General features: G+C 51.1%; 8 protein-coding genes and 1 non-coding gene across 9 annotated transcripts; 7 read left to right on the forward strand and 2 right to left on the reverse strand.

Annotated features, from left to right (window-relative positions):
• Positions 1-33: 33 nt before the first annotated feature.
• Positions 34-699, forward strand: BDQ94DRAFT_146123 (uncharacterized protein). Its single transcript, XM_026766775.1, has one exon. It carries the CDS (start codon positions 75-77, stop codon positions 540-542), a length of 468 nt encoding a protein of 155 aa, XP_026624989.1. The 5' UTR covers positions 34-74; the 3' UTR covers positions 543-699.
• A 934-nt stretch (positions 700-1,633) lies between these two features.
• Positions 1,634-3,502, reverse strand: BDQ94DRAFT_53728 (arabinogalactan endo-1,4-beta-galactosidase). The gene is made up of 2 exons (XM_026776003.1): positions 3,137-3,502; positions 1,634-3,065 (listed from the first exon to the last, which is right to left on the reverse strand). The coding sequence occupies exons 1-2, from the start codon at positions 3,470-3,472 to the stop codon at positions 2,337-2,339; spliced, it is 1,065 nt and encodes a 354-aa protein (XP_026624990.1). The 5' UTR covers positions 3,473-3,502; the 3' UTR covers positions 1,634-2,336.
• An 821-nt stretch (positions 3,503-4,323) lies between these two features.
• Positions 4,324-4,763, forward strand: BDQ94DRAFT_53735 (uncharacterized protein). Its single transcript, XM_026776005.1, has one exon. It carries the CDS (start codon positions 4,429-4,431, stop codon positions 4,648-4,650), a length of 222 nt encoding a protein of 73 aa, XP_026624991.1. The 5' UTR covers positions 4,324-4,428; the 3' UTR covers positions 4,651-4,763.
• Positions 4,764-9,084, reverse strand: BDQ94DRAFT_53734 (putative serine/threonine protein kinase). The gene is made up of 2 exons (XM_026776004.1): positions 7,918-9,084; positions 4,764-7,835 (listed from the first exon to the last, which is right to left on the reverse strand). Exons 1-2 carry the CDS (start codon positions 8,622-8,624, stop codon positions 4,877-4,879), a joined length of 3,666 nt encoding a protein of 1,221 aa, XP_026624992.1. The 5' UTR covers positions 8,625-9,084; the 3' UTR covers positions 4,764-4,876.
• A 1,639-nt stretch (positions 9,085-10,723) lies between these two features.
• On the forward strand, positions 10,724-11,176 carry BDQ94DRAFT_146128 (uncharacterized protein). The gene has a single exon (XM_026766776.1). It carries the CDS (start codon positions 10,929-10,931, stop codon positions 11,136-11,138), a length of 210 nt encoding a protein of 69 aa, XP_026624993.1. The 5' UTR covers positions 10,724-10,928; the 3' UTR covers positions 11,139-11,176.
• Positions 11,177-11,502: 326 nt separating this feature from the next.
• On the forward strand, positions 11,503-12,189 carry BDQ94DRAFT_146130 (uncharacterized protein). The gene has a single exon (XM_026766777.1). The coding sequence runs from the start codon at positions 11,576-11,578 to the stop codon at positions 11,840-11,842; it is 267 nt and encodes an 88-aa protein (XP_026624994.1). The 5' UTR covers positions 11,503-11,575; the 3' UTR covers positions 11,843-12,189.
• Positions 12,190-13,733: 1,544 nt separating this feature from the next.
• Positions 13,734-13,804, forward strand: BDQ94DRAFT_t173. The gene has a single exon. It is a non-coding gene; the product is annotated as a tRNA-His (tRNA).
• A 3,112-nt stretch (positions 13,805-16,916) lies between these two features.
• On the forward strand, positions 16,917-17,411 carry BDQ94DRAFT_146132 (uncharacterized protein). The gene has a single exon (XM_026766778.1). The coding sequence runs from the start codon at positions 16,941-16,943 to the stop codon at positions 17,169-17,171; it is 231 nt and encodes a 76-aa protein (XP_026624995.1). The 5' UTR covers positions 16,917-16,940; the 3' UTR covers positions 17,172-17,411.
• A 1,122-nt stretch (positions 17,412-18,533) lies between these two features.
• On the forward strand, positions 18,534-21,380 carry BDQ94DRAFT_171650 (uncharacterized protein; the record flags this gene model as incomplete). Its single annotated transcript, XM_026771809.1, has 1 exon — positions 18,534-21,380. One exon carries the CDS (start codon positions 18,534-18,536, stop codon positions 21,378-21,380), a length of 2,847 nt encoding a protein of 948 aa, XP_026624996.1.
• Positions 21,381-21,404: the final 24 nt, after the last annotated feature.

A 21,404-nucleotide genomic window follows, 5' to 3' on the forward strand; every position in this document is an offset into this window, starting at 1 on the left:
CTACTACTACTACTACTACTACTACTACTAAGACTTAATATCTCTTCATCAAACAATCTTCAACTCACATAATCATGCTTGCCCGTCTTACAAACATATTCACCCCACCCACCAATCCATCCGTGCTCCTTGTTGTTGGCAACTTTGGTGCCAAAATCCATGTTCTTCATCTCCTACCCGAGGACGACACCATCCAACGCTTCGGCCTCACAACCCCATCTACTAACTTCCGCTACCGCGGAGCCAGAGAGCAGGCGCGCGAACAGATCGGCACAGTCACACTTCACGTTGGAGATGGCGAGTCTGCCGACAGCTTCCTCGACGACATTGAGACACGAATCCGTAAGCTGCGAAATCAGACAGGCAGTGGTGAAGTGACTCAGCTAGTGCAAGACGTCCTTCAGCCCGCGGCACTCGATGCGATTCAAGAAAGAAAGGACCGAGAGCGCTCTATGCGCGCGACGCAGACCTACCCTGTTTATGTTGTTTACATACGCTTGAGCGCAGGGAGGAGTCTGACTGAGCTGACAAGCTTTCCTTAATATAGATTTCTTCAGTTCTTGTGCTCAAGATATGGACAGTAGTTGTGGTGTTTTGAATTAACATTACATGCATTACAGTAATGCATTCGCACAATACTTGTCCTATTTATGAGTAGCTAAGCATGGAGTGCAGTTAGTCAATAGAGTAATAGCAAGCATTTATATCAACAACTCTTAAAGACTTGACAATAATAGTTTAGACTACTAAATAGGCAAACTGCCTCTACGAAATAAGGTATAGAATCTCCGACTAAAAAGAAAGAGAGGGTGAGACATTGAAATCATTGGAGCAGCAACAAGTCACTTGAAACACGGCGTGAAAATGACGCTGCAATTCGCTTCACTGGCGGTCAATTTATGCGTCAATCTCACAAGTACTCACATTCTAGTCTAGTTGTAATGCGGATATCCCCCTTGTAAATGCTGCCTAGAAAGCAGGGGAGACATTTCTATCCCCCCTGGTCGGGCAAATGATAAGAATAGCAGCATCTTGCGGGATTTATTTCTCAATGGATAAGAGTTAATCAATGGAGAACGAGAGAAAGAGTAGTAGTGTGTGAGGGTGGGTGTGTGTTGATCTGACAAGGCAGACTGCAGGATCCACTGAGACTGGAGACTGAGATGAACAAAAGGTGAAACCAGGGGGAAAAACGGTTGACGTAGCCTGCAGCCGAGTTAACCTGTACGATGCTGATCTAAAAAGGGTCCAAAGCAAGAATAATTGAGGAGATGATTGATTGATTCATCCATCACAGCCCAAAAAGCCAATTGTCACGGTAGTTAGTTCATGCTGATGAGGGACAGCTGATCTAATCGGGTAGGAGATGTAGGATAAAAATAGCCTGTCTATCTCTTCCTCACCAGGTCGATTGACAAGGATCAAAAGTCAAACCAAGAGAAAGAGACAAAAATAAAAGTACAAGGGTGTTATGATTGGAATCACGACCTGACAGGCTGCAGCGACGAGAATTTCTTGATTGCCCTAATTAGATACATACTCCATAGCAATGCCAGGCATCCCTTTACTTTACTCCATATGCTTTACTTTTATCTCCCCAGCGTCATGCAAGTCGGAAACCCTCACGTCACGGATTATTTTACGTCAAATAGTAAGAGGAAGAGAGATGTGCCAAATATCCCGCACTGATCCCCTCGTATTACGATAATCATTGATTATTTCCGAAAAGTGTGATGGATAGATCACCATCTGTTCTCTTAACTTTCTCTCTTCAGCAAACCTGTCAGCCTTAACACCTCCCCCTCCCCCTATCTCGGTTGCAAACACACATTCTCTCGTTCTCTCTCTCTCTCTCTATAGACAAGTTGCCAGGGTTCAATTTCCTTGGCTCTGATTTAGATAGATTGGCCAGCCATGCCATTAGCTGCTTAGAACACCGCCGATCCCAACTGGATCGCTGGTTGCACAGCCACCCTATCTGCTGCCCCTCGACTGCAGGTCCACGGTTCAACCGCAGGCTTCACCATTTGTGTGTTAATGTGTTTGTGCGCGGGGGCCGATAGTTTCTTGATGGATCTACATGAATTATTTCCCTAACGGGTGTGCCTTTTTATCTTATTCTTCTTTGGTTTAGTTTATCGTTTTCTGAAACTGTTTTCTACTGTTCAAGTGGTGCAGGTAGCAGAGTTGAGTAATGGTACTAACTCCTGATTGTTGATCAATTATTAACACATACTACTATACTCACACACATACGCTGTAACATCACTACTTAATACAGTACATAATAGCTGAGATGCATCGATCTGGTGCTCTCAAACAGAAGGGAAAAAAATTCAGAGGTCCTCAAACACGGTGACACTCTCCAGGACTTCATCCGTGTCAATATCCACCATCAGGTTATCCGCACAGCTGGATCCCAGCGCGGCATTGTCGACCCACGCCGGTTCCCAGTAATAAATACCCAGTCCGTCCGTGACGCCCTCTACCACCTCTGCCAGCTTCTCGAGGAACTCTTCCTGTCCTGCGGCCGAGAAGGGGATCGAGCTGAGATCCGACGGGAATGAATACTCCGGGTCCGGGCAAGACACGGGCCAGTTCGTCTCCACCACCACCACAGACTTATCGTAGTTCGATTGCATGTTCGTGAGGCTGGTCTGAAGCGCCGACAGGGTAGCTTCCGAGTTGTAGAATGGATAGTACGAGACTCCCATGAGGTCGAAATCCGTGGAGAGCAGCGACCCCGTGGCCAGGACAGTCTTGTAGAAGTATTCTTGTTCCTCCCAGTCCCATCCATTGTCCAGGTGGATCATAATCTTCGGGGTCGTGGCCTGGTTGGAGTCCTTCACTCCCCAGGCGCCGGAGTGCAGCAGCTTCGCGATATTGTCATAGTTGCTGGTTTTGCCCAATGGCCAGAGAAGTCCGCTGCTGATCTCATTGCCAATGGAGACGATCTCTATGTCAATGTCATTCTCTGCGAACGTATTGCAGACGTCGAGCGTGTAGTTATACAGTTGCCAGGTGAGTGTGTCGATGTCCGTGGTCGACCAACCGGTAGGGGTAGTCTGTATACATCTCTTACGTTAGTGTTCCATCTCTCTCTTGCGGTGTCTTCTCTTCCAGCAGTAGGACGGACCTGATCACTGGGATCTGCCCACGTATCACTGAGATGCAGATCCAAGTAAATGCTCATACCCGCGGCCTGAACACGCTTGGCCAGCTTGAGATTATAGTCGAGATCGTACGAGCCATCGCTGGGGTCTACCCACACCCTCTGTCGGATCGAGTTGACGCCATTGTTGACCAGAATATCCTCCAATGCCTGGGTCTCGCCATTCAAGTTCTTATAGCTGATGCCAGCATCTTCCTCGATCAAAAGGGAGGAGATATCCGCCCCGCGGTAGGTCAGGGCGGCGCTGCTGAGCAGAGGCAATGCAGAGAGAAGCAGAGGGTAGATCATCATGGTTGTCATCGACGCTCGCCTCTAATGAGCCTGGTTATCACTCTCACGGTCGGATCCAGCGGTTCGAGGGAGTCAAGCCTGGCACCAGAGCTCTTTTTAAAGGCGCCATCGACTGGCCGCGTCGAGCCATTGTCCACCGGGTCCGTCTTGCAAATGACACGGAGAAGGCAAAGGACAACATCTGCCCATATAGATTAAACACCACCGGAGTTCTCCACGTTTTAATCAATGCAGGACGGCAGTCAGCGTCAGGTCATGCATCGCGAGACACCAAGTGTTTCCAATCTGCCGAGCCATTGGTGGAGGAACCTGACACCGTCCGTGCAGATCGGCCGGTGGCACGCCCGAACCCATTATTCTCCATACTTAGACGGGCAGTCGGATTTGACTTGCGGTAAACCACCTCTCCCGAGGTCAGATGGTCGCCCAAACTCTCTGCAGCCACATGGGCACATACGACGACATTTCGGTTGTACTCCGGATCTAGTTTAGGAGACGCTCTCAGGCCTCCTCCTTAAGCTCCTACGGACTCGTGGTTCTGCTTGGCCTGTTTCAGCTTCCATCCAACTCCCCCGGCATAGAAGGTATCGGCACACTAGGCTAGACGGTGACCCGCTTTTCCCATGTGCAGCAGAAAGGCACAGGCGCACCCAAGTGGATCGTAAACGTGTGAGTGTCTCTCACTTCCTCTGTGTGTATATTGTTGTTCTCTTCATCATCTCTCGCGACTTGGTCATCAACATCGTGTCCTTCCATGGCAACCTTTCCGCAAAGCAAAATCCTACTCCCGCTGCCACCGGCTATCCAAAGCCAACAAAAAGAAAAGGGGGAAAGGCAGGTACATTGTATAGCCTGACCCACCCTCCATTACATACACGCAATCACAGACCCCAGGCCCAATGCAGCAAACAGACCAGATATATATAGACGCAGAATGAACCCCAGCATCATCCGAATGCAAGCCAATGGATGAGGATAACAGAATAAAGAGGACCGAATATGAACGTGCCGCCGATGCAAATATATGTACAAGCAATGTATCTGTGTCTCAACAGATGTGGAACCCTAGGGAAGTTTCCTGTATGCCAGCAAAAGGGACGCAACCAGCCAGAAAGAAAAAAAGAAGGTGGGGGGAAGAAGCGAAGAAACGAAAAGAAAAGGAATATATCCCCCCACTAATTGAATAAATGATATACACGCAGAAATTAAACCCCAACAAGATAATGATCATGGTGATCGAATGAAGGCGTGACCACCCAGAATAAAAAGTCAGACATAATATGATGGTAATAGTGTCATGATCGGTAAAGGAGAAGCAAATGCAAATCATCATGTAACGGTGAAGGAAACTTTTGATGTCCCTTGCTTAGATGTCAACGAAAGACCCCCGGCAATGATAGGCGTGTGTTGTGATCATGACTTCGACTGTCCCGGGCGGATGACTGGCTTCTGAGGGGTTGCCCTCTTTTTACCAATGACAAGTCCTTCATCTTCCGAGTCATCGCCAGACTCTTCTTCGTCATCGCAGTAGTAGCGGCATTCATCATCTTCTGCAGGACGTGAAGGACAGGAATGCCGGGCTTTGACTGTCTCGCCAGTGCGAAGAATTGAAGGAACCTGAACGGCTGGTTCAGCATCCTTCTCCTTGAAGCCACTCTCACCAGAGAGAGACGAAGCTCCTGACACCACAGACGGGATGCTGGGGTGAGAAGTGCTCTGGGACATGCCGCTAGTGTACTCGTCAATTGATGAAGAGGAAATTGTAGCTGCCGATGGCGGCGATGTCGTTAGCCCTCCTGAAAGAGGATCCCCAGAGGACTGGTCATTCGACGAGTCTGAGGCTTGCGGGTGATTCTCAATCCGCGGGCCCATGTAGTCACCGGAGCATGGCTCGCTGTCGCCACGAGCGCTAGTGTCTGCATCACCGACGGGTCCGAGGTCGCTCCTCCTCTTCCGTAGCAAGGCCTCCTTGGTCAAATGGAATGGCTCGGCGGAATGCTTGCCTGGAAGTTGGTGGGATCGGTTTCGCCGATGGCTGGAAGCTCTAGCAAGGGAGCCATCGGGAGGAGTCAAGAGCGGCTCCTCATTCGACAAGTTGCAATTCTGCATTTGACCAACAGCCGAGGCCACACTTAAAGCCAAGCTCGGCTCAGAATGACGGTCACCTTCCAAAGACGCTGTCTCGCCCGAGACAGACCGATCGGAGCGCCAATCCCCAGGTTGAAGGCCTCTTGCAAGCCGACGGCTCGCGCCACCAAAAAGGCCACCGAGGTTCGTAGTCCCAGACGGTTCCATACGGACAGGGGTGCCAGCACGCTGGGGTACTGATACTCTTTTGTGGTCCGATGGTTTCACGGTCTTGGCAGATTCAGCAGTGGACAATGTGGATGTAGTGCGCTCGGGGGGATCTGGGCGCGTAGATTGTTCCTGCACTGATAGGGAATCGGACGAAGCGAAATAGGATGGCTGATCTTCTCGGCCCACGGGACTTGCGGTCACGCTCTGCGAAAGCGGATGCTCCCCTTCCCTAGGCAATCGGAGAGAACGAGGGAATTCTTCATCTCCCCTCAGGCTGTGCCGCCGATTATCCCAGAGGTACTTCCCAAAAGCAGTGCTGCTTGTAGTTGATGATGACTCGACCGAAGGAGAATTACTCGGAGTCCGTTTGCGACTATCCTTCTCTTTTGACCGTCCAGTCAGATAATTAGACCACTTAGCAACGTTGGATCGCACACGCTGAATGAATGGTACTTTGCTGACAGCACTAGTCACTTCTTCGGTGGATACTTCAATTCTCTTTCCCTTGCTCTGATATCCCGGGTCCGTCTCCTCCACCCATGCTCTGGGGTTGGGAAGACCATGCAGAACCCAAGGATGGTGCTTGATCTCCTTCACGGTGATCCGTTTAACCGGATCCTTGGTCAGCAGCCGCTTTAGCAGATCATACAATTCGTCGTCAATATCCTCGTACACCAGCTCATCCTCCATCCGTTTGCTGCTGTCACTGTAGCGAGGCCACTGACTGACGGTGTCGGGATCATCTTCCACAGGCTGTAATCGCTTTCGGGGAATGAAGACTTCCTTCCGCACAATAGTCTGGAACATGCTGTATTCGTCATCGGAAACAAATGGCAGGCGCCCGAAGATCATGCCGTAGAGGGTAACACCCAGAGACCAAACATCAATAGCGCCGGTGATCCGAGGGGCGGCGCCAAGCACGTCCACAAAATCATCGCCTGTATAGCACAACTCAGGGGCATAAAAGGCCGGTGTCCCGACCGTCTTGGACAGCTCGCGAGCATCATCCAACTCGGTGGCATCCGTTTCCTCCACCCGCTCCTCTTCCTCGTCTCGAATGGGTCGGCCCAAGTACGAGACACCAAAATCTGAGATTTTCACACGATAGTTGCTGGTGACCAGTAGATTTGCGGGTTTGATGTCACGATGGATGATGCCTTGGTAGTGGAGATATTCCAGGCCTAGCAACGAATCGCGAAAGGCGTTGCGCGCTTCGTTGAAAGTCAAGCAAGGCACATAGGACATGTCGTCATCGTCAGTGAACCACTCTGGTTCAGAAGGTGCATAACCGAAGCTGCTTGACGCGGTACTGAACCGTCTTTCGAATGGGTAGTCTGCATAGGCGCCGTACATGCTGCCTTCTACTGCAGCCAGTGCCGACTCGGGGCCCGACGCATAAGAATGACTCGGAGAGGACTGGGCATCATCGGTGCTCACTAAAGATCGGCTGGGCACACGCGCAGCCATAGGCTCGCCCTCCAAATCTTCTTCTTCGTCGTCTGACTCCGCACCATGCTCCAGACTCCAGGCAGGGATCGGAGCTTCTTGCGCATATGCCGCCTGTGCTTGGCGCCGTTCACGTGCCTTCTCGCGCTGCCGACGAAGGTGCTGGGCTGTCCTTACGTACTGTTGACTTTCTTCCATGAAAGAAGGTGTGTCGGGAATGCCCGCCTTTTCACGCTCCAGCCGGCGCTTATCGACGTGAACAATCTCTCGCAGCCCACGCTTGCGCCAGATGATCTCTCCGTTCTCCACATACTCGAGGACTATATAGACCTTTTGGCGATTCGGATCATCGATGACTTCTAACAGACTGACGACGTTAGGATGCCGTGCCTTTTTCAGGATGGCAACCTCTTTCTTGACCTTATCCTCAGGGTTACCGAGTTTTCCGAGGCGGCGACGCTTTGAATAACGCTGGACAATCTTGATTGCAACCTTTTGCCTCGTCGTAATATGGCGGCCGAGCTTCACCTTTCCGTGTTCACCGCGTCCGAGCTCCTCAAGGATCTCATACTGGTTGATAAGCTTGTTTCCGGTCACAAGATCCCGATCCACCTCGGCAGTATGGGTCCTATCATCAAGATGGTCAGTCAACAGTCGAATGATATTTGGCAGGACAGAGGTTGGTCCAACCAGTGGCACGTCGGACTTACTCTTTAGGGGGCTGGAGATGGGTGGGATGGAGATAGGGGCTGCTGATGCGACCTTCGTCGTCGGATGCGAATGGAGGCGTCGAGCGAGGACTTCTGATGGAGAATAGGCCCGGGCTGGAGAGGGGGGTATTGCCCGCCGTGCGTGCAGCACGCGATGGAGCATATTTGGCCGCCTCAGTCCGGGACGGGTAAGAGCTTCGGGTGCGTAGGAACGGGGGATGGTAGGTGGGGTGGATTTGGGACTGGAGGACGGCGTAGGATTGGTCGGGATAGACGGGGTAGTCTGCGGAATGAGTCTCAGAGGGGCCCATGTGGGCGACCCTCCGAGAAGAGATGGAGCTCCGGCCGACGGCGCTGTGATCCGACCGCGCATCAACAACGGTGTCCTCGTTCAAAGCCTGAAGCGAGCTCGAAGAAGTACGAGTGGAGGGTGACCTGGATGTACTGGATGAATGGTACAGATGGGGAAACGGGTGTCGAAGAGACGTCTGCCCATCTGAGAAATCACCCTGCAGGGGAAGCTTCGCGTTCGGCGGCTTGGTGACAGTCTGCTTGATATCTGCCTCCATCGGTGCCGGCAATGAGGAATCCTCGATGGACTTGTCCGAACTCCGCCTGCGAACATGGTCTAAGGTCTGGCCATTCCGGGCAGCCAGAATGACAGGCTCCTCCAGGCCAGGAACTGAAGGCGGACGGTCCATTTTCATGTCTTTGATTCAGCGAACTCTTTCCGAGTTACAACTGGGCATCCTCCCCTTCCAAGGCCTTATTTCCTGGGGTTCCGTCTGATGACCCTGTCCGTACAATATATGTCCTTCTCCGGTCCGGTTGATCTTCCCATAGAAACCGCTTGATTCAGGGCGAGCTGACGTGAAGCTCGGTAGATGCACACGAGTGGACCGGCATTACTCTCGGAGCTCGACTCGGAAAGGCGTATAAGCAGGCATGCAGATTGACCTGAGGAATAAAACCGTGTACCGGACAACGGTGATAGCGAGACTGGAGACTCCGAGCGACCGAACTGCTACAGCGCCAGGATGCAGCTGATGATCGATTGGGGCGCCCGGAGACGTGAGGGTGGAACGAGGTTGGAGCCGGAGATGTTCGCAGATCGGTCGGAGAAGAGACCCTTCAAAATAGGGCAGGACCAAAGCCAAGAGAGTGTCTAAGTATAGTAACAAAAAAGACACGACGGTGTAATAACCGTTATATAGCAAGGGGGACCCGTCCGAAGTCGATAGGAAACAGAGTAAGCGAAAAAAGAAAGTGCAAATAATTATACTGGCGATGGAATGAATTAGAAGAAAAGGAAAGGGTAAAAAAAAAAAAAGGTTGTATAGGGAGAAGAGGAAAAAAGGAGGGGTAGGTATTCGTTAAGTATTGAAAAGTAGAAGATGAAAGAGTTTAATGAAGAAGAGGAGTAGTGGAACGAAGTGGAAGAGGAGAAGAAAGAGGAGGGGAGGGGGAAGGAGGAGGAATTAAGGGAGGTGATGGGTGGTGATTTAGAGGAGGAAAAGGGACGGAGATGGAGAGAGTTGAGGGAGAGAAGTGTAGAAAGACAGGAAGAGGGAAGAGGGAGAGAGGGAGGAGAGGAACCGCTGTGATGGCGGTTCGTAAGTAATGAATAATGGGGGGGAGGAACGGCAAGATGGTAGTGGTAGTGGTGGTGGTGGTTCACGGCGGTGGTGGGAGAAGGGTCAGTCAGGCTTTTGTCAGGCGGCTTGCCTTTTGGGGGTGGGGGAAAAGAAGAGAGACTCTTCGAGAGAGACTCTTGGGGAGGGCAAAGGGAAAGATGAAGAGGGAGGGGAGGAGGGGGATCAAAATACGTAGCAAAGATGAACAGCACAGCGCAAACTGCAGTACTTACCAGTGGTGACTGGTAAATGGATTTACAATACCCCAATAATACCTAGTCAGACCTGGTTGGAAAGCGACTTGGCAACTCCCATCCAGGAGGGATTGATGATACTAAATAATGACGGGGGTGTGAAACCAGAATACAGCAGTATATTAGGTACCATACTTCGTACGGCGTACCGACCTGCCCATCGAAGGGGGGACCGATGGAAACGTACCTAGATTATTCTGGATCCATCACCCAATAGCCGGTCGGTGGGGATGTTGAGTCCCTCTTCCCGTTGTGCACGAGCATCATAATAGGATTCAGTCCGATACAATCCCCTAGTGCTTCCCGGGAAGATAATCTGAAAGATGATCAAATATCCATTTCATTGATCTTTCTTTCTTCTTCTTTCTTTTATTCGATTCCCAAGTTGATTGTGGGTAGCTATAGTGGTGGATGATAAGAACAGTGCCAGCCAGTGAATGCCTTGACCAAGGCCATCTCGGCCGACCATCCGGCCCTCCTTGGCGGTGGTTGGGACCTCATCTAAGCCCATGGGCACCACTCCCGTAGGCTACGGACTTTAGCGTCCTTACCGGCAACGGGAGAGGATCCTCTTTAGCTATCTAGTATCTAGTATCTCCATCGAGGGGGCAAAATAAATGCTGCATCTTAGGCTGAATTCCACTTTAGCTTGGTTCATCTGTAGGTATGAGAACTCCAGACGCGTGTCGACCATCCATGAGGCCATTGACCATCCATAATTTAGCTGCATGAGGTACTACTTCAATTACTATGCCTTTCAAAATTCCTAGTAACTAACTGTTTAATAGCTTACTTAAAGAGACAAGGGAAGTTTGAGATACGAAGAAAAAGAAAGGAAAAAAAAAAAAAAAAAAAAAAAAGAAAAAGGTTTCGTGAGTACAGAGTAACCGCAAAAATGAAAAAGAAAATAACTTTTTTAGCCTTGTGGCGTCAGTTTTCTCTATCTTGTCTTACGTAGAGGACTATTTCTCCGGCTATTTTGTCAACGGGTCATTGGCCCTCCTCCGCCCCTTGCTGTTCCCGTCATCCTATTGCAACTGTTCGTCGTCCCTGAACGGATCCTTCGTGCCACCCAAACTGAATACGGGTTCGCCAGTACCTACAGTACTGCGACTTGATCTATATGCCCCATCATCAGCCCCTACAAAATATGATTGATATATCCAGCAATCAGTTGGACTCTGATTGCAAAGGTAAACCATGTGTCGTCAATGACACCTGTCAGTCTGGCTGGCCAGCGCGACCGGTATCGATCTGGATCTGCTTGTTCCGTGGGTCCTATGATGTCTATTCACCAACTCTCTTTCGCCCCATCCACAGTCGTCCGTTCTAGTATCTTCCAGGTCTCAGGTTATTCTCTCTCGTCTTGGGCCATTTCTCGCTGGCTGAGCGTCATGATACAGTAGTTGGCCAAGAGGGCACTGACCACCATGTAATTTGGATCTACGGATTTCGGAGCCGACCCTGCTTCCCTGGCACCCGTCCGAGCCCTTATAGGCCACCAGCGTTCAACCTACTGTATGTAGATAATGTTTGACTGCGGCCTCACCCTCCAATAGGCTCCCGTGGTCTGTTCCTTTAGCTCCGCGCGGAGAGCTTGGGCAAGGAGGTCTGTGTTCTCCCCGAATTCAGTCTACCAGCAGCCACACGAGCACTCCTGGAGAATCGATGTTGGGTGCTTTCCTGATGAGGCAGGAGGCGAGGCCGAACCAAGCAGAAGAATCTTGTAGAAGAACGGTGGGGAGCTCTCGATAGAATTTCCATCAATCCATGAAGCACCGGTTGCTCCACCTTGAGCAAGGCCTCGGTCGGTCTCTAGCTTGGGTAAACCTGGCAACCATCCCTGGATCTGAAACGACTGGTTATCCATCCCAGGGTTCACCTGTATACAAACGGCATGAAGACGGGCGCACGGCCATTGGTGCCATGCTCAAAGGTGGCCCATTTCCGGTCAGGAGAATTCTCAACCATCTTGCGAATCAGACGTTCACTAGCCCATCAGAGACGGGAGGCCGTCGAATGAGTCTCTGTCTCTGATTTGCTCATGCATAGCAGCCTGACTCGTCCCCACGAGGAGTGGCTGCTTTAGCGGCAATCCATCTTTTCCACTTGCCTTTTGACATGAAAGCCATGCCATCCTTAGTTACTGGGTTGAACGTAACTTGCTTACTTGATGAAGATCCCTAGCGGTCTACTAGGGGAACCTCTCCTGCACTTGAAGACAGGATTTGAGCCTTCTAGCCAGCAAGCGCTCTCTCGGAAGTTGGCTTTCACGAGAGGCGGGGAGAAGGGGAATGCTTGGGCCGACCACTGGACGCATGGCGATACATCTCTCTGGATACCTCAGCTTAGACTGGTCTCAGAGTGACCTAGTATGAAATCCTTGGGGGCATTTCATTGGATGGTGGGCTGCAGTGCGGGCATGCATCTGCATTCTTGCATTCTCATCGGGCTCCTCTGATTCCATTTGCTCACTGGCCCGTACCGACGTCATCGGAGCCCAACGCTGGCGAGCCACATGTAGGACGCCCCTGAGTGTCTCTTTCGGTGTCTCAATGAGCACGGCGCGAATATTTCTCGGATCAAGATACACATGCCGTTTCTTGGCATGTCATAAACGCAATGCATGCCGCCTTATGGGGGTTGCCTTCCGCATACTTTGATATCCGGTGCGGTCGGAGGCCTACCGGTTACTATTCATCAATCGCTGCTTGAATGGGCACATTGACACCCCTTATGCACTAGGCCACCACCTCGATCTGCGTCCACCTACCGTCTAGTGGGTTCTGTTGTCTAGCTCAACCATTGCCAAGTGCCTAGAGGGCCGCTGACTGGGAGGGGTAATCTCGTTCAATGGTGACTATTTTGGATAGCCGGGAGCAATGTTCGCGCGACATCCCGCGACAGGGGTACTTCTCCCACTCTGATCCTGTCTGGTGCCATGCCTCGTGGATTATGGGCTTTGCGCTCCGTATCGCTCGTTTATTGATCTTGGTGGAGACGAGGTGCAGGTGTTGGTCCGTTCGCCCGTTCCCCAGACCTTGACTTCGATTCCGCGCGGGGTACAAGGCTCTTTGCTTTGACAGCTCGGCCCGTACTGTGTTTTGATGCCGCTGCTGTGGGCATTTGCGCGTCCGTGGGGGTATAGAGACGCATGAAATCCATGTACCATTCCGTCGATCTCGTGGCTGGTGGGTGCGCGGATCGATGTCTACCCCAGGGATCTCCAGTGTCATGTTCAACTAGCTCGGCGATACTACGAGGTCTCGCATGTCTACTTACTGAAAGGGTTGGTGTCCGTCAGCTTTGATTCTTTGCGGGACTACTGTTTACTGTGTTTACGCGGCGTCTCCCCCCCCTTGTTTGCTTTTCATACTCTCCTGGAAGTGATTTATGTGGGTTGCTTCGACTTTCATTGGTATGCTTTTGGGGGGGTTTTGTTCCTTTATCGCAGGAGCTGCTCTTGTGCTCTGCTGCTTAGGTCCTAGTCATTTGGCAGTCGGGCTGGGCAGGTGCATCGCTTCATGTGCTAGCTACCGATCAGGTACTTGCCATTGAATAACTGGGCTACCACACTGTGTGTATTTTAGGTGATAGCACGTGAGGGGTAACAGGCACATAGGCCATAGTACTCTACTGTAATCCGAACATCGGAGATATATATCCGGAATCAAAACATCGAAACAAGACATGGATAAGACAACTGGAAGCCCACAGACTGTTACGGACCGAAGACAGAGACGAGACAAGTACCAAACACAACAAGAAAATATGAAAGAAACACAACGCTATAACCCAGAAGTAGTATACCGTAATGCAATCTTCTACTCAATCCTCGTTCTCTCACTTGTATCACTAGCCCGGTAAACAGAAAACATAAAACAAGTAGGTTATATACCAAATACTTAGTGCTTCTATCACAACAACAGGTGCTGTGGTCTAGTGGTATGACGTCACGTTGTGGCCGTGCCAGCCCCGGTTCGATTCCGGGCAGCGCCAATACGAAAAAATAACTTTTTTTTTGGAGTATTTTTACTTTTTGCCCTTCATTCCATGTCCATCAGTTCTATCTGAATTATAACCATCGATATCCTCTCATCACATACTATCTCCCATCCAGCTCAATCATAAGCACTGTCCCAATACAATTAGACCCAAATCAAACCAAACCAATCCCCCCTTCACTAGTATCATCTTGGATCCAACCGGGCCAACCCCACTCCATCCCGCATCCCCCCCTAGACAGACACCGATAGATAATTACATCCCATCCGGTGTCACCACCACAGCCGAGTTAAGTTCAGTAGTTAGTTTCATTACCCATTCCTAATTCCTAATCGAGGAACATGCATACCCGAGCCTCCCCGAGGGTATCAGCAATAATGACTGGTTCTGGCACCCGCTACCAAGCTTTTTAGGGTGCCCTTTTCTCCTCCTTGCCAGAGGAGGATACTTATAGCCGGATGTCGGATGTTATGTAGTATGTTGTGTTGCTTACCGTATTAGTCTGTCTAGTATGCTACTAGGGTAATTGTGTAATACACTTGTTATAATGTATCTATCTACTTTGTAAGTAATGGATGAGGTGTTGGTTGGTTCGTTGGGTGGATGGCTTGGCTTGGCTCGGCTCGCAGATGATTTGAGTGTCTGTCTCGGTGGTATGTATGTGTTTATATGTATAATTAGTATGGGAGGAGGAGAAGGGGGTGGTATATCTTGCTGTGGCATGGAGTTGGTCATTTCTAGTATACTCTATCCTGGAATAAGCCAGGACAAATCTATAGCAGGCTAGGTGCCAGTGGTGCTGGTAGTAGTGCAGGTCCCGGAGTATTCCACCCACAATAACTCCGAATAGCAGCAATACCCACCATGTAAAGTCGATTCGGGGTTCCAAACAATACAGATCCCAGGACATACTACTTTTGTATGCTGAGCATCCCTCTCCGACCAGCAGCCGCCCCCCCTGCATACCACCAAACCAGGTAATCCACGGCAGACCCAAGCCAAACTAAAATAGAATACGAGACTCGCATCTACTTCAACTCAGTATATGAATACGAATATGGATATAGTGCTATGAGACATGGGCTGGTTGAGTGTAACTCTACCTGGTCACCTATACTAAGCCACTGTTATAGAATTCTCCGTGGTGAATAACGATGCCGCGGCGCGGTATCAGCCGTGCCTATCACCCGGATAGGAAGTTGATAAGATTTGGCTGCACCTGGCATGATGATGATATATGTGTATATGTATACCTGTTTCTACCTCGGGTATCATGCAGTATGCAATTAGATGAGTTTGGGAAGGCGAGCAGGGTTCTTTCCAAAAGTGCTACAATTACTATGTAGCGGTAGCGGGTGAGGTGATTGTGGCGTTTTCTAATCATTAAATCGATTGCGCCATTCGTGGAAGATGTATCGCGGTTGGTTGATCATCACAAACCCTGTGCTGTTATTCCATTATAGTAGATGACTCAGGGGTTGATATATCCATGGCGCCCTTGATAAGCAGCCAGTTCGACTGGGATTTAATTAACCGGAGGTGACGGTGACATGAGAGACTACTTAGCTGGTAAGCTAGCTATCTGATCCGATTTCGGGCCACTGGAGAGTTGAGCTGAAGTCGCAATCGGTCTACATATGACAGCGCCACAATCCGGATAGTCGGTCAGCCGTCCAGTGCTCGCCAATTGGGAGATCATGTCGGACCAGGTGCCCCTGATGCTTTGTCGCGCAGATCCGTGGTGGTTCATTAGCTGGTATAGGGTCCGGTGAGTTCCATACCGCATGCTTTGTTTGCTTGCAGCTTGGCCGTATTTCAGGTGAGGAAGGGATGGTAATACTTCAAGTTTAGAATTGAGAGATTCTCTACCCGGATAACGCCAATTGATAGGCCGTGTTTGGGTCATCCAATGGTATTAACCGCTCATGCATGCAGCGACGCAGATGCAACGCCGCACCGAGCTGAGTGAAAGGTAGTTGATAAAGGCTGATGCATGGCTCAAATCGGCTATACTCTTGTACACATCGCAGGCTATCATGATTGGCTGGGTTGATTCTGATGCACAACCGGACCGGCATATGCAGCAGAGGCGGTAGCTTAATGTCAGTCAAGCAGGTACACATGTAGTGCTGCCTAGATACGTAAATACGTAACATACAGCCAAGCTGCACATACCAGGGCCAGCTCAGCATCCAGGCAAGTGTGCATATAGCCAGTAAAATCTTGGTGCTGTGAAGGCCGAGTATAGCCAGTTGCCACTCCCTGATCTTATGTTCGGTCAGATTTGCGAAAAATATCATGGACCACACGACATACAAGGCAGTATCGAGTCGAGGAGGTCAAAGATCAAACCCTAGTACACCGAATACTGTTCATAGGCATATGTTTCACAGCACGTTCTCAGGTGATCGGATAATGCTCCCCATCTGCACCTAACCTAACAGGTAGCTTGCTGTGTTGACCCCCTCATGAGGCTACTGAACCAGCAAAATGCAATTACTTAGTCTGTTATTCACCTTGGCATGCCCTGTGGCGCCCAAGCAGATATGTTGTTCCAAGCAGGAGCTCGGGAGCATACCTCTGGCTCGGACCCATGAAGTTTGGCTACGAGGTCAGATGGCAGCATGTCATCCCGAGTTGTAATAGACTTTCTCGTCCTCCAAGCCCGAACCGAGTGTTTCCGAGATACCCTTGTCTTGGCTTGATCTACATGTATTGCTATTGGCTTCTGAGAAACAAGTCATCGCAGTGATCATGCAGGCGAACTGTCACCGCCGGGGGGAAGAAGGAATGTAGCTGATCGCCAACATCAACGTCAACCGCACCAAAGGGGGGCTGGGCCACTGTTCGATTGGCCCACCATGATAAATGCCGTCACCCTTGTCATTTTCCGAAATGCGTGTTTGCTTTACATCGCCGAAGAGGTTCTGTCAGTGGAACACTGACGAGGCTGCCTGGGAGCAGTTGCATATCAGACCGCGGCCCGAGCGGGCCTAAGGAGATTCGCGGGATATTCAGTCCGTGGATGGGTGTCTTGAGCGTAATGAGTCAAGAAAACTATGGTCTGGGAGGACCAGCGGTAATGGATAGTTGGGTTGCGGATCTCGCCACGGTGATCAGCCTGACTGTGATGAAGGCTGGTCAGTTCGGCCGGATATCAAACAACGTTGATGAATTCCGACCAGTGAGAGGGCGTCTGAGCGCGAGGATGACCAAAGGCGATCCAGCAAGTAGATCCAATCTCGACTGGGAACTGAGCGCACAGACTCACAGTGGCCAAATAGATCTCGCAGCAGCAGTGCGAGCATCAGCACCAACCTCTATCAGGAAGTTGAGTCAGGCCAACCTCACCGGACCTTGATTTGGTAGTGGATCCTTGGGCCTTTCCAGAAGGCCCAGGTAAGGCGGTGGTTGAAAGTTGGTGTCTTGCTTCTTCAAGTTGTTTTGACTTGTTCGTCGTGAAGATGCCGCCCCGCAGGAGCCCCACGAGGATGAGACCGGGTAAGGCGTATCGACTTTGTATCTGGAAAGTAGATAGCAGGTATTCTGGTAGTGTTTAGTAGATAGTAGTCTTGGGGTTCAGGCATGGAATGAGGCGGGGGGGCAATGATTCACATGAAAGTCTTTACCTTGATTTCATATGGAAGAGATGTTGTTGATTGTTGCAGTTGGCAGGCCAACGCAAATTGAGCTTCCCTTCACTTCTTGCTTGGGTGGCCCCACTGCAATATAATATCAACAACATCAATCACAACAATTGAGACTGTGGTTGAGATTCACCAAACTTGCAAGTCAGTATACAAGATAGAGTAAGAAGAGACTACAGACACCAGCATCACCATCTTCTACTACCAGCTGCCACACATCTTCTCGTAGTTTCCTGTAGCCGTTTGAACTAGCATCTACCAGCCCAACCTTTTTAGAGGATCGCCGTGTTTCACTTTTCTCCACATGGTCGGTCTCACTTATTCTGCATGCCATCATTCACTCCATATCGATAAGGTCAACTGGCACCTGTCAATTGATTATCTACAGAATGGAGACAAATTGCCCGACCCAACAACAACAACCACCACCACCATCATCATCATCAATTTCATCAATCAATGACCTCGTCCTCCCTCCTCTCTTCTAACTATCTAGCAAGGACCTTGCGCTGATGCTCACGCGTCACCCATGGGATGCAGTGCTTTCGCCCCTCCAGGTTGCCAGTGCAACCGCCCGTGTTGACGGTTCATTCATCATCCCAGCCCCTCAGTAATTCCAGGCCTCCGCTTCAGACTGGACAAAGCTTGGGAGGGTCCGCTAGCAATGACGATGACCTTAATCAAATCTTCTTGCCGGCCCCTCTAGAGATCATCTAGAATCGGCCCCGATCGGCCGTAATTGAGATGCAGCCTGTTGTCGCTCTCTTTCCCCTGTCAATATTACTCCCTCCTCGCCTAGCTCTTCACTTCACTCTACTCCCTCTATCGTCTGCCTCGGGATTGCTTCTTTCCTTCTAATTGCAACTACTTGGAAACAACACCTTCAAGGAGAAACCTCGTTTGATCCAGGTCGCCCCCCAACCGCCTCGTCTCATGCCGGCCGGTCTGGCCTCCAGACGCGCCTTCGCTGAGTCGTGCTAACGAGCTAAGGATCGACGGCTGCTCTAGATGCATCGCAGTCAGTCTCAGACTGCCGCATTCTTGTTGACGCATCTCAAAGCTCTTGCTAATCCCCCATGGATGAATGCCTCTCGAGGAAACACGGAATGCACAGGGCTGTTGGCGCCCCTGTGGTGCCAACGCTCCTTGTCCTCCTACTCTTCGCCAGCCCGGCTTCCACAGCAGTCCCATACACTCCCTCACAGCTCTTCTACTCTTCAACTAGCAATGGATCGTTCGCCTACCTGCTGCAATCCACCGGTACGAGTCAAGATGCCTCCACCGAATTCATTACCTGGGATATATCAGGTGACGTCGATACAACAAGCCCGAGTTACAATATCCTGATGGACCCATTGCCCTTTCAACTCGACTCTCAGTCGCCTGCCTTTGTGCCTGTTATCGACCAGCATGGAGTGATCAAGATGTATGTAGGCGATTGCCAGAAAGCCCTGGATCAGGGTGAGCTGTGGCAGTTTACGCCGGACAACAACAGCTCGATTGGAGATGGGGCATGGGAGAAGCTCTCTGTGAAGGAAAGCGAGTCAAGCGACAGCGTGGATGCACCGAACTATCTCTCAGCAGGGTTCGCATATGCCTCCACCAATACCTCTGACAGCTCCGTCTACGCTTTTGGCGGGATGTGCCCCTTCTCGAATGCCTCAGAAACGAATTGGATGGGTGGCGCCAACTACTCCCAGTCCATGGTGGTCCTTGAGCCATCCGGATCCCGCAGGACCGATGCTTATGATGCATCCACCACCGGCAATCGCGCACCCCCGATTGCAGAGGCCGGCTTTACCGTGACTCCGTTGCAAGCAACTTATGCATATTCATCGAGCGGCGAGGTGCGCCAGCAACAGGATTTTCTCCTGATCGGTGGCCAAACCCAGGATGCATTCATCAATATGTCGCAGCTTGCGGTGTTTTCTCTACCCCAGAATAGCTGGAGCTTCGTGACAGTTGATATTACTTCTGCTTCCTACAAGACTGAGCTTGCTGTGAGGGATGTTGCCACGGTAGAGCCGAGATCGGGGCATACGGCAGTTCTTTCCCCGGATGGCAGCAAGGTCATCGTGTACGGAGGCTGGGTGGGGAACACGAGCATTGCTGCTCAACCGCAGCTAGTCATACTGGAACTAGGAGAAACCTATGGAGGCTCTGGTGATTGGACTTGGAGGGTACTCTCAACTGGGGATACGGAGACCACAGGAGGAAGCGGTCTTTATGGGCATGGGGCAACAATGCTGCCTGGTGGTGTGATGATGGTGGCAGGCGGATATACTATACCACAGTCGTCGTCGTCATCCTCGTCGAAGCGTTCAGCCAAGCAATCCCAGCCCAACTCACAGGTCTATCTCTATAATATCACCTCCGAGGAATGGGTCTCAACTTACCGAAATCCTGACTCCATTGCTAGTCAACAGGATTCCTCCCACTCTGGCTCATCAAAAACATGGAAAACTGGGGTAGGAGTTGGTGTTGGACTGGGAATTCCTGTCATTGCTGGCCTCGCTATCCTCCTATTCTTCCTTTGGAAGAGGCGTCAAAAGCGCCACGTGCGAGATAAGGAGCTCCGCAAGCTAGCCTTGGGGGCAGAAAGAGCCCACTTCTGGGGTCAAGGGGAGCCTTTTATGGCGAGCAGTATCCACAAGCCCTCCATGAAGGAGACGGAAGGGAGGAGTGACTACCCTTGGATGGGCAATAGTGGATCTGGGCGACCATTTAGTTGGCAGGATACAGGGGATGCAGTCGCAGAAAGCACTGGTCTGCTCGGGGATCCTAGTCCTACAACTACAGGTCGTTCTAGTCTGAGCGCGAGAATGTATCGCCCCCCTACGCAATACAGCGAGTACAGAAGGAGTGATGCCACGGGTGATATCCACCCGATCGATGAGCGTGAGGAAGATGAAGCGAAAGACGCCGTGGGTGTTCCCATGCAGAAAACAATTGACAATTTCCGGGCCGAGTCAACAATCTTGACACCCTTGAGCACGACCGTATGCGGAGACTCATATGCTGGTGGCTCGGCCGGGCCGTCCGACTACATGGCCGGAGTTGGCTATGACAGAGACATACCTTCTTCGTCAGATAAGGATGAACGGACATCCTCAAACCTCTCCGATTCCTCCACATCAGCAAAATCGATCCCTCAACCTCGCATGGCCAACTTTAGCTACCCCGCGAGTCAACCAAGCAGTGGGCGCCAGTCACCTCAAAAATCTGTTACAATTTCGATCCCTAGTCGGGAGCCAGCCCGCAGCAGACCGAACAGTGCAGCGCTTTCATTCGAAAAGCGCTACTCTTCTGACTCCTACTCCACCGCTCAGACCTCCCTCTCCCTTCGACAAGCTGAAGGCGAGCATCTTCTCCGCGACAACCCTGAACCGACGTCCCCACTCGATCTATTCCCCAAACCCACCACATTCCCCAAGCAACGCACATCTGAATGGATCGGCAACAACGTTCGCAGAGTGCTCTCCCTAACGCGGAGACGCCCAGCAACCGACTCGGATCCGACCACAGCGCCCCTCGCCTCTGGCATAGACCGCAGAAGTACAGTTCTCGGTCCCAACTCAACTTCTACAGGCTACGGCCTTCCGCGCCGCTCCGTCAGCGCATCAGCCGAACTTTTCAAACGCAAACAAGGAGCCAAAGACTGGGGCGCAGCCAACCGAATCTCACGCAATATGGAATCCCAGGCCCGGTCCACACGGGATGACACCGCCCTAGGCGCATTTCTAGACCTTGATCCAGACAGTGACGACGATTGGGACGTGGAAGGTGCTGCAGAAGGCCGTCGCGTCCAGGTAACCTTCACCGTACCGAAGGAGAAACTCCGCGTCGTCAACGCCACCGCAGGCGAACTGGACACATTCTCCGAGAAGTCCGTCAGCAGAAGCAATAGTGATGCCGCGAAGTGAGCAGTGCTTGCTTCCTTTTCCATT

This window comes from Aspergillus welwitschiae, assembly GCF_003344945.1.
Source record: "Aspergillus welwitschiae strain CBS 139.54b unplaced genomic scaffold BDQ94scaffold_21, whole genome shotgun sequence".
NCBI classification, from domain to species: Eukaryota; Fungi; Ascomycota; class Eurotiomycetes; order Eurotiales; family Aspergillaceae; genus Aspergillus; species Aspergillus welwitschiae.